General features: G+C 36.2%; 1 protein-coding gene across 2 annotated transcripts in view; it reads left to right on the top strand.

Moving 5' to 3' along the window:
* ANAPC10 (anaphase promoting complex subunit 10) overlaps positions 1 to 12,614 on the top strand; it is an 88,559-nt gene that overhangs the window by 36,298 nt on the left and 39,647 nt on the right. For both annotated transcript variants that reach the window (XM_010839124.1, XM_010839123.1), the window contains exon 4: positions 2,488 to 2,608. In XM_010839124.1, coding sequence (XP_010837426.1) covers positions 2,488 to 2,608 — 121 coding nt within the window. The remainder of the gene's footprint in view (positions 1 to 2,487; positions 2,609 to 12,614) is intronic.

The following is a 12,614-nucleotide window of genomic DNA, read 5'->3' as shown; positions in this document are numbered from 1 at the left end:
GCCAACAAAGGTCCGTCTAGTCAAGGCTATGGTTTTTCCTGTGGTCATGTATGGATGTGAGAGTTGGACTGTGAAGAATGCTGAGCGCTGAAGAATTGATGCTTTTGAACTGTGGTGTTGGAGAAGACTCTTGAGAGTCCCTTGGACTGCAAGGAGATCCAACCAGTCCATTCTGAAGGAGATCAGCCCTGGGATTTCTTTAGAGGGAATGAGGCTGAAGCTGAAACTCCAGTACTTTGGCCACCTCATGCGAAGAGTTGACTCATTGGAAAAGACGCTGATGCTGGGAGGGATTGGGGGCAGGAGGAGAAGGGGACGCCAGAGGATGAGATGGCTGGATGGCATCACCGACTCAATGGACGTGAATTTGAGTGAACTCCGGGAGTTGGTGATGGACAGGGAGGCCTGGCGTGCTGCGATTCATGGGGTCGCAAAGAGTCGGACACGACTGAGCGACTGAACTGAACTGAACCGGAGTGTTACTTTTTTTCCCTTCAATCAGTAAAATTGAGATGATAATAGTTCCTATATCACAGGGTTGAGGAGTCAATGAGATAATGCATATATAAAACATTCATTCTGGGCCAGACACAGAGTATATTCACTTATTCACTCACTGTTTCTGCTGTTGCTGTTGTGTTTATAATTATTAGTGTTGTTACTATCTATCCTTTGCCTTTCTAAGCTAACTCTGATTATCTTTAGGTTCAGTGACTAAATTATCCTGAATTTAATAACAGAGATGAAATTATTCTGAGCAGAAAGTTTGGTCCTTTAGATCTGCTTTTGTTAAGAAAGAAAAAGGAATCCTTAAAAGTCATCTTCATGATCTTTGATCTTTTCACGATAAGAAAGACCTTTCACTGCCTGTTTATGGCTGGTGTATCAGGGAAAAGATCTTTTGTACGCCCTTCAAAATTTCCCCTTTTTCCTGTGTTTCCCCTCCTGTCTCCTTCCTGGCCCAGCAGACAGAGAATGATGTCTGTTTGATACCGCTGGCCTCTTTTGAAAATCTGGTAATGGCATTTATCCTGTCAGCAGTTCTTGAGTATTTAGCGTTTTACATCTTGATCTGTCTTTATTACTTGAGGAACAGCCCTTAACTTTCCCCATTCCTTTCTGATGAAAAGCTCAGGCTATAGAAGTTTGGTCCCCTCACTAAGCTACAGATCCCCTGCTGTTTTTATAGACCGACTTTTGACACAGACTGCTTCTGTTCAAGTAGCTCATTGTTACTAAGTGAGTGCCAGTTTATACCAGATCTTAACTTTTAAATCAAGTTGAAATAGACTTCTTAATGGTTATTTTGGTGCTGTTTAAATTGTCTGTTTTTTCCCCCAATGACCAAAATAATGCATGCTTATTTTAAAACATTAATCAGAAAATACAGAAATCATAAAAAAGAAAATAAGCTCTATGCCATCAGAATACTCACTTTTACTATTTTTGTATGGTTCTATATAGGCCTTTTTCTGTACGCATGTAGGTTTATATGACTTAAAATTTTTTTTGTTTTTCCCAAAATGACATCCTTTTTTTCCAGTCGGTTTTATAATCTGCTTTTCCCCCTTCTTTAACTATATATTTATGTGTATCTTAAATAGTTGTGTAATATTTCATTGAATTGGTGTATTGTAATTTGTTTAACTAATTCTCTATTGAGATAGACATTTAGGTTATTTATAATTTTTCATTGACTTAACTGCAGGACCATGAACATTTCTCTTTATCTGTTTTAGAGTAGTTGTGTTATTGTCTTTTAATGCATTCTTAGAAGTTCTTTGTGAGTCAAAGACTTTGCCTCTACTAAATCGCCATGAATGTACATTTCCCCAATCATATTTGGGTATTATCAGTTATTTTCATATTTCCCAATATGATAAGAAAAACACCAATGTCTGTGTTTTAATTTCCTGTTTCTTTGATTATTGGCGATTGAATATATTTTAATTTTTTTTGGCCACTAGCAGCAGCAGCAGTTCTAAGATGTATATTTTAAAAGAGTAGAGGTTTATTTCTTGCACTAAGTAATAAGATTATGCTTTCTAGTTTTTAAACATTTTTCTCTTTGCTAGACTTAGTTTCTCACTTAGCTAGTTATTTTCAAGTATTAACATAGGAAATTAAGTAAGTACTAACTAGAAAAGAAAACCAAGCTTGTTAGAATAATCTTCTTTGTCTAAACACAAGTGAGGAGAACTGAAACTCTCAATGCTTATTTGCACTCTAAGGTACCTATTTTGGCTTAACTGGTCCTTCTTTAGCATCTGGCTCTTGACCATGTTCTAGGTGAGAGATGTTTGTAAAAGTAACATGTATGTGTTTTGTCACATGTTCTTCATTTTTATTATTGTTAAAGGACATGGAAATCATTGATCCAAATACTCATTTTGGCAAAGTATGACTTTTAAAATCAGAAGATAAGATGTTTGGGATATAATCTTTGCACATGATAAAAGCATGTTGTTTTTACTTTATTGCTTTTAGAAGAAAAACAACAGTGAAGACATTATGTATTTATGCGGATTACAAATCTGATGAAAGCTACACTCCAAGCAAGATCTCAGTCAGAGTAGGAAATAATTTTCACAACCTTCAAGAAATTCGGGTATGTCTTTAAAAATTTTTTAAATATTTTGTCCGGTAACATTTGCCATTTAGAAGATGGTCACTTTTGACATTAAACAGATTAAAATGTTAATTTCTAAAAGGGAAAGTGTTAATATTTTAGAAAACACTTTATATTTCTTATATTTTAAATTTTCTTCTAAATTCTGATTGTCATCTGTATTTTTTCTCCAGTATTTTATTATGGAAAATTTCAGATACACAGAAAAGCTGAAAGAACTGAACAGTGAACCCCAACATACTCATACTCATATTCTAGATTATACAATTGTTAGTGTTTTGCCATACTTTATTATGATCTTTTCATTATCTCATTTTTATGTACATTTCAAAATAGGTTGTAGATATTTCTACATTTCACCCCAAATACTTTAGCATGGTGTATGATAACCAGAGTCGTTAATATTTCTTTCTAAAGGTTCATTTTTTAAGGTAAAATTTATGTAAATTTTGCACAGATCTTAATTATTTGGTGAGTTTTGACAAATGTATAATACATCTGTATAGCCCCAACTCCTATTAAGATAGATATAGAACTTTCCATTACCCAGAAAATTCCCTCATATTTCTTTCTAGTCAGTCCCCATATCTGTCTTACCCTCAGTGGTAACTGTTGTGATTTTGTTTGTTCATTCATTCATTCATACCACAGGTTAGTTCTGCCTGTCCTAGAATGTCATATAAATGGAATCATACAGAGTATACATTTATGTAAAGATTCTTTCGCTCAGCCTCATTTTTTTGAGATCCATCCATGTTGTTGCATGTATCAGTACTTCATTTTTTGGATTCCTGAGTTGTAATCCATTGTTTGAATAAACTACAATTTATTTATCTTCTGACAACTTTCTGAAGCCAATAGGACCATGCTTTTGTGACCTGAATTTTATTAATCCCCAAATATTTACATTCCAGACATATTTTCAGTGATTTTGAAATATACACTTGGAAAATTGTGACCCTTATTCAGCAGTTTTTCTTTTCAGAAAATTTTTGAGCTCAAATAGTCATTAAAATCCTCAAATTAGGTGGTTCTGAGAAATCTGCGACGGACCTATACTTTTTGAAAAGACTTCTAGTTAAATTGTGACCTGGACTCTTATTTGGTGTTTATATTTAGATCTATCTACATTTATATTTCTTCCCCGAGTTAGTAGTAGAATACTTAATAAAAATCGTATGTACTTTCATTGTTTTCTTATTAAGTGCAGTGTTTTCCTCTTGTGAAACTTGCTTATACATTAACAAATAATAAGTAAGTACATTGTCCACAGGTATTATTGTTGTTTGATCTTCTTTGAAATAAATTCATTGCTTTTTGAGATGAATACTTGATCTTCTTCCGGAGTTATCTTCCTTTATTTTTTTCCCCATGGTAAACATTTTATTTTTCTACCTCAGTTGCTTATGGGGGTAAAAATAAAACGTCATTAGGGAGAAGCACAGATGAACTATTTATGGAGATGAGGAAAATTCACGATGGCTCGAACGTCTGTGAGCTAAGTATACTAGCACAAGTTCACTAAAGCAAAGCAATTCACAGCAGAACAAAACAAACAGGAAAAAAAAAGCTATACAGATTTTGAAAAATAGCATCTATGAAAAAGTCTGTGGGAAAATAAAAGGAAATTAACCAACGACGACATCAAGCATCTTTAATGAGATGAGCCAAACTGCACATGTTGGGCCTAAAGGATGTGCGTGCATGCTTGTTGCTAAGTTGTGTCCGACTCTTTGCGACCCCATGGGGCCCGCCAGGCTCCTCTGTCCATGGGATTCTCCAGGCAAGAATACTGGAGTGGGTTGCCATTGCCTTCTCCATCTTCCTTTATTTTTAAAGAGTAATTCTGTAAATTTTCTCAAGGACTAATTCGGTTTTGAAAAATTGCCATAAAAAAGGTAGTCTTATTCTAGTTTAAAAACCTTTCTTATTTTCTCTTGACAGACCATACTGGTTAATTTGTACTTCCTGTGCTTGAATAAATTCACAAATAGATCAGCTCTGAATTTTCTTCATTTAAATTTTTTTCAATACTTTTTTCATTCAGAATCATTAAAAATTTTATTATCATAGTCATATTGGACCATTTGCTAGACTTTTATTAGTCAGTTAGTCATGTAACTAACAGTGCTTAAAGCCTTGAGACATTTACTTCTTGTACTTAAATTATTAAATATTTTATATTTATCACATGATTGGGTCACTCATATTGAGAAACCTTTGGGAGCAGAGTCAGCTTGTTTTGATTTAGAATTAAAGATTTGTCATACAATTCTTCATACAGGTTGAAATAAGTGAAACGCTAGGAAGAAAAGGTTTTGATCCAAGATATGTATGGTTGAATCGTCCAAAAAGAGCCTGTTAGAACAGTGCTGCTTTTCTTCTCTCAGAATTGTTACAGAGACTGCTAAAAGGAAATGATGTAGTCAGAATTGGTGTTCAAAGCACATTTGTATAATGTTAGCTTGCATTTTGGAGAAGGCAATGGCACCCCACTCCAGTACTCTTGCCTGGAAAATCCCATGGATGGAGGAGCCTGGTAGGCTGCAGTCCATTGGGTCGCTAGGAGTCGGACATGACTGACCGACTTCACTTTCACTTTCATGAATTGGAGAAGGAAATGGCAACCCACTCCAGTGTTCTTGCCTGGAGGATCCCAGGGAAGGGGGAGCCTGGTGGGCTGCCGTCTCTGGGGTCGCACAGAGTCGGACACGACTGGAGCGACTTAGCAGCAGCAGCAGCAGCATGTATGGTATATTTTTATAATGTCCACTAGATGTCACTGTTGTCCTTTAATTGCTGTTCTCCTAAACTTGAGAGATTAAGTTGATACCTCAAGTAGTCCTAGTTGCACTGGTTGTTTCAAGAGTGTATTAAAAAATTCTTTAATGCGTTTTGGGAACTGTAGGCTTCATGTCTAATTTCTAGCTATGTGTTAAATATATGTTTGTATCTGTAAATTATAGAAACTTTAAAGACCATTTGGACCATTGTAGAATACTTTTAATCTAGTCTTTGCTTTTATTATATCATTTAAGTCATGAAACATTAGCCATATAGAATAAGGGCTCTTTTAAATAGTCTCTAAGTGTGTTTATATTTCTGTGTAGTGACCACATAGCCTCATGAGACCAATAATAATAAATATTACCAGGTGATAATGTAAGTTGTTTTCCTGAAAAACTTAATGAACATACTGTTTCTCTGCCACAGTTCTCGCTAAGGAACCATAATTTTTGGATTTTGCTTTAAAATATTAGTGTTGCCTTTGCAGCTCATAGTATAAAGAATACTTTTATCTTTAATTATACATCTTTATAATGTGATTTATTCTGTTTACTTTTTATTCTTTTTTCTTTTGTAAGTTAAAGAAGTTAAGAATTTGATAGCACTTTGTTTTTTAAGGAAATATAAGCAAAGGATGATTTTATTTTCTTAATGTTACTCCTCTATAACATCTAAATTGTTACTTTAAAAAATCTTTGCTTTTTCTAACTCAGATACTAAGACAAGTGATTAAAATAGTGTGAACTTTTATGAGGTTTTTAGAACCATCATTTTATTAGTTATAGGACTGATTTAACTGAGTGGAAAATCCAACTAAATCTTTTTATATTTTTCCATGGATGCTTGCCCACCGGAGGGTGTAGTGTGTATTGGAGTGTTTTAATAGGTTTTCCTTTTTTACTAGAAATTATGGATTTGTTTACTTGAAACACTCTAAAGCCTATTTTCTGTAACTTTGTTATTGATTTGAAATAGCAACTTTGAAAAAAAACTATAGTTCAGGGTGAGAAAAACTTATCAGTCATCCTGTTTATCCAACTATTTCTAGTTTTCTAGCATATACTTTCTTTCATCTCAGTTATAAAGTATGACATTATATGTAGATCTTTGTTTCATCTGTTGAAAAATCTCTGCAAAAAGATCAGGCCCTTCCTTTACTATTCTAGAATGCATATTTTAACCTGTATTCCTGAAGAGGAAGTTAAAACAAATTAAGTTTAGACTTTCTGTCTAATGGATACAAGATACTGACTCTGGGCTTGGCCAATTAGAACACTTTTTGTACCAGAGTTGAATTAATTTATGCTGCTCATTCTGCTTTCCTGTTTTCAAAATTATCTATCCTACACAGATTGGAAACCAACAGCCTAAGAACATTTTATGTTTATAATTTATTGCTTCTGCAGAAGAGACTATTTCTATATGGAAGTAAGAATTTAGCATTTCAGAGTCTGTGTCATTATCTTTTCAATATATTTAATCTCAGTTTTGTTACTTTTATGCAAGAAATCATGTTCATGTTGTCCAGGAAGTTATTCTAGAGATGTTTTCAAATAAAGATATGGTTTCTTTTTAACTATTTAAATCCTGTGTATTTTAGCCTTATGTTTTGGTTTAATGTTGTTCTATTCCTTTGCTCTCAGAAGGAAAATATGTGTGAAGGAAATTTTTTGTTGTTTAGTGTGAGGAACCAGAATACTACTGTGTATTAAATGTGATCATTTTAGAATACATCCCCAGCTAAAATTTAAGAAAATTTAAAATCTATGTTTTCTAGCTGGGCTAATAGACACATGTATATGTATGGCTGAGTCCCTTTGCTGTTTACCTGAAACTATTACAACGTTGTTAATCGGCTATACTCCAATACAAAATAAAGTTTTTACTAAAGACAGTTCTCTTTTTATCTCTGTGTGTATTCTCATTCCCATAAAAAAAACTATTGTAGAAATTTTTGTTCTCAAATATAAAATGAAAGTCATTTATTAAACATATATTGGTGGCTCTCAAAATTACTTCTACACAGTTTATGAAAAACAACTTGCTAATTTAAGGTTAAGCAGATGTTTTCAGCATATGTGAAAGTTGTCTTTTGGTTCCTTGTTAGTATTTTACTTCTAAAATTTGTAGTCACAAGAGGATCAAGTACTGATGGAGCCCAAAATTGAGCGCTTAAGTGAATTTTAAGCCTTGCTTTTGTCTTCAGATAATAAAGCTCTTACCAAGTGTTTTTTTCTTTTTTTAAGAGGAGGCTTGAAACAAGTCTTTAATGTTAAGAGAGCCATAATGATATTTTCCTTTTTTTCCGTGTGGGCGAGCATTTTGGCTGTCTACCTCGTGTCTTAAATCAGTAGCATGGCTATGAGAGTCCATATATGGTACTTTGACAGAAGTGGTTAATAAGTCAGCTCTTCTGTTAAAATAACATTTACTATTATAATTTGCGTTCCATTAATGTGTGTGGTAGAGTGCAGAGATGCAGACAAAGGCTCTGACTCTCTCCATTGATCTTAAAATCTACTTTTATTTACTTTCTTATGAGAGGCCTATTTTAAGCAACTTGATATAAAGTAGAATGATTTAGGTGGTATCTACAGACATAAATTGGTTTGATAAGACAGTGTTTAATTTACTGAGCTCTTTGGAAAAAATAGTTTTTATTGAATTTAGCTAATTGGAAAGAAAATATTTTTTAAAATCAGCTTTTATAACAAATTTTAGGACATTTTGAAATGAGTGTAGAATATTTTGGTGTGGTACACACAATTTTTTGGCTAGAAATAGTGTTGTCTTTTATCCCTTTCTAAACATAATGAAAAATATTCATAATTATCAATGCATACATTACTTATTTCTAAAATGGAGTTGAGATAACTATGCATTTGGCGTATGTTTCTTCTTGAAACTAAAATATATTACAGAATAGAAGAGTATATTTATTTTTAGGAGAGGAACCTTCTTTGTATCTCTTGTTTTTTGTTTGACCACAAACTTAAACTATAGATTTTTTGCATAGCCTGGCATTCCCATGTAATACAAATTCTTGCTTTGTTCAGTAAATATTTATTTAGAGGCTGTTAAGTGCCAGACACTGTATTAGGTACAAGGGATACAGCAGAGATAGTCACTATTTCTGCCTTCAAGCACTTCGTAGTCTGGTGGAAGAGACAGGCAAATAAATCAACAATCACAGTTTAGTAAATACACGCAGCGTGTATGAGAACACAGTAGTTTAAAATTTTTTTAATTTAATGATAGTGATAGTTTGAAATTTTTTTCTAAAAGAGGTGATGGTTTGACTGAATCTGAAGGATAGAGTAAAGCCTCCTCAGGTGGAGAATAAAGTGGAGCTGTTTCAACATAAAGGTTCTGTACAAAGGTATGGAAGCATGCAGGTCTGGCATGATGGCAGAACTGCCAGGAGTTTAGCATGCCTGACAGCTGGGTAGGTGTGAGGCGTCGCAGGAAAGACTGGAAAAGTGTTTATTCTTTCAGCATATTTACTGTGATGGTAATGGCCTGTGTATGTAAGGAGTTTACCTTTTTTTGTAGAGTAAATACATAATTGTTCCACTGAAAATGATATAGGTGAAAGTCAGATTGTGCCTGCTGTCAGACTTCTAGGGAGCTTAGACTTGAAATGAGGAAACATTGATAAAGTGAAATCCTGGCTATGGTGAAATGGACTGGAGCAATGTGAAAACCAGGCATGTAGTCCTGTGAGTGCGGGCTTACTCGCTCAGTCGTGTCCGACTCTTTTGTCACCCTTTGAACTGTAGCCCACCAGACTCCTCTGTCCATGGGATTTTTCAGGCAAGAAAACTGAAGTGGGTCTCCATTTCCTCCTCCAGGGCATCAGGGTACAAATTACGAGGATTTAACTAAGGTGAGAGCAGTTGGGTTCAAGAGGAAGGGATGTGTTTGAAGTGGAATCCACAGGACTTGTGAATGATTGCTACCTGGGAGTATCTGCAGGTGATTCAAGTAGGTAGAACGGGACATCTAGCATTCTTCTCATGTCTGGCATCTGGTTGAATATTGCGATTTAATTGGAAATGGAATATAGAGTAAGGACCATAGAGGTGGGAATGGAGAGAAAGTTTAAGCTAATGAAATTAATTTTGCCTCTGATTTCTTGTATCCTTTCAGATGGAAGACTTTTCAGTGGGTAGTCAGGTCCATGAAACTGAACCCAAGGGAAAAAGTCTAGGTTAGAGGTATAGATTTGGGAATCATCCATGTGTAAGTAGCAGCTTAGGTGTGAGTTTCAGTTTCAGTTTCAGTTTCAGGAGTGTGTATGGTTGAAAAGAATACCAGAGCTGAAACTGTGGGAAATGCCAGTATTCAAGGATTGGGTAGTAAAAGGTCATCCAGTGAAAAACGCTGAGAGGAACTGCCAGAGATGAGAATAAAAATCAAGGAAATACAATGTCACAGAACTGATAATGGTCAAGAACTCAGTTAGATAGGGCCTGAAGAGTTTCCTTCCTAAGCCTTTGTGACATGTTGTAATAGGCAATGTGTTTAATGCAGCTCTGAACTAAGGCAGTTCTTGCAAGTAGTTTAGTCACTCTTTGGAGGGATAGTTTCTAAATTTATATTAATAGATTGGAGGCTAATGAAATTGATTTGCTTTTGTAGCAAGAATTCTAAGTTTTCCTATCATAGTATTTGTGCTAAGTAAGAAGATTCTGATGGGTATTCTTGTTTCATAAGTCTTTAAATTGGAAGGTTTTGTCCTGCTGATGCATACTTGAAGGAAACTATGAAGTCGATGGGGTTTCTTTCAAGAGCATTGTGCTGTATAGTTACTTTTTCAAGAGCATTTTCACAGCAGTTATGGAAAGACTGCACTTAAAAAATTTTTTTAGGCAGAGTGACAGTAGTAACAGTCAAGGGCAAAGAAGACAAACAAACAAAACCCCAGAATTAGAAAGCCCTTTATTTAACCCTGGGCTTCCCTGATGGCTTGGTAAAGAATCTGCCTGCGATGCAGGAGACCTGGGTTTGATCCCTGGGTTGGGAAGATTCCCTGGAGAAGGGAATGGCAACCTACTCCAGTATTCTTGCCTGGAGAATTCCATGGAGCCTGGAGGGCTACCGTCCATGGGGTCACAAAGAGTTGGACACAACCGAGCGACTAACACTTCCCCTTTATTTAATCATATGGCAGGATGTGGGTTTCCCAGGTGGCGCTGGTGGTAAAGAACCTGCTTGCCAATGCAGGAAACGTAAGAGACACGACTGAAGCGACTTCACACACACACGCGCATGGCAGGATGTAATACAAAAATACAATAAAATGCACTTTATTATGTGTTTTACTTACAAATACAAAAATGAGATATGGATTATCAACCCCTGTTATGTAAAGAAAGCTTACTGAGTGTGAGCAGCTGAATGAGCCAGGACTGAGCACCTGACTGAAAACCTAGCGGGTGTCGAAAACAGTAGACTTTAATAAAAAAGTCAAACCAGCAGTCAGTCCATAGCCTTGCCACTGACCCATGTTTGTATACTTCAGGAAGATTATCTAAATAAATCCAATCGATTCCTTCTCAGGAAAAAAAAAAGTTTTAATTGTGATAAAAAAAAAAATAACCCCATAGGGTTTGTCATCTTAACATTTTTAAGTATATAGTCCAGTAGTGTTAACTATATTCACATTGTTGTATAACAGATCTCCAGAATGTTTTCATCCTGCCAAACTGAAAATCTGTGTCCATTAAACAAGTCCTTGTCATTTCCCTACCCTCAGACCCCAGTAACCACCAGTCTGCTTTCTGTCTCTGAATGAGTGAAGTCATACAGCATGTATCGTTTCGTGACTGGCGTATTTCGGCTAGCACGATGCCTTCGAGGTTCATCCCCGTTGTAGCATACCACAGGATCCCTTTCCTTTCTAAGGCGAAGTCATATTCCATTGCATAGACAGACCACGCTATGTTTATCCATCCCCCTGACAATGGACAGTCAGTTGCTCCCACCTCGAGATTATTGTGAATAATGCTGCTTTGAACACGGGTGGGCAAATAGTTCTTTGAAACCCTACTTTCAGTTCTTTGGAGTATAAATCCAGAAGTGGAATTGCAGAATCATATGGTAGTTCTGTTTTGTAATATTTTGCTTCTCTCCAAAGGATGGCTTATAAGAAACAGGCAAGTTAGCAGTAAGACTTGATGCAGAAACATAGTAATTTGAAGAAGGAGGGGTAAGGTGAAGCTTTGAAGTTAGAAGATTATAAGCTGTGAGGTACAGGAGTGGGCAGGATGGCGTATGGATGGAGTGGGTGTAAGGACAGAGACAGACGCGAGGAGAGCGACAAATAGGGTGGGACAAGTGGCTGCTGCCCCAGCATTTTCATTTCCTGACCTTTCTGATACCTGGGTGTTTATTTTCTCCTGGTTTCCCATGTGTATATAAACTTTTCCGTAATCTCCCTCTCCCTATAGACTTTGGAGTGAGTTTTTGTCCCTGGCTACTAAAATGACCCTGATTAGAACAGTAGTAGCAACAGAAAGCAGAGAAGGCGATGGCACCCCACTCCAGTACTCTTGCCTGGAAAATCCCATGGATGGAGGAGTGTGGTAGGCTGCAGTCCATGGGGTCGCTAGAGTCGGACATGACTGAGTGGCTTCACTTTCACTTTTCACTTTCATGCATTGGAGAAGGAAATGACAACCCACTCCAGTGTTCTTGCCTGGAGAATCCCAGGGACGGGGGAGCCTGGTGGGCTGCCGTCTATGGGGTCACACAGAGTCGGACATGAGTGAAGGGACTTAGCAGCAGCAGCAACAGAAAGAGCTGCAGTGTTTCTTGCTAAGAAATACCTGCTGAAAATAGTTTTCATAATTTAAATATATATTGAATTGAGGTAAGCCTACTCAAAGACTTTCATTTTTTTTTTCTCAGCCTCTTATTTCACACGTGTTAAATGAAGAATTCATGTTCTCCAAATATTAGAGGCAAAATTGTTTTTATAGGACCAGTGTTGCATTTGGAAGAGAAGAATTGGCATGTCAGTTTTGACTTTTTAAAAAATACTTATTTTTTTAATTTGCTGCTCCTGGTCTTAGTTGAGGAATGCAAACTCTTAGTAGCAGCATATGCGATCTAGTTCCCTGACCAGGGATTGAACCCGGGTGCCCTGCATTGGGAGTGCAGAGTTTTAGCCTCTGGACCACCAGAGAAGTCCCTT

The sequence above is a fragment of the Bison bison genome, unplaced genomic scaffold, assembly GCF_000754665.1.
Source record: "Bison bison bison isolate TAMUID 2011002044 unplaced genomic scaffold, Bison_UMD1.0 scf7180017864111, whole genome shotgun sequence".
Taxonomy (NCBI): domain Eukaryota; kingdom Metazoa; phylum Chordata; class Mammalia; order Artiodactyla; family Bovidae; genus Bison; species Bison bison.
The sequence above is the reverse complement of the archived record's forward strand: the minus strand, read 5'-3'. Positions and strand labels throughout refer to the sequence as shown.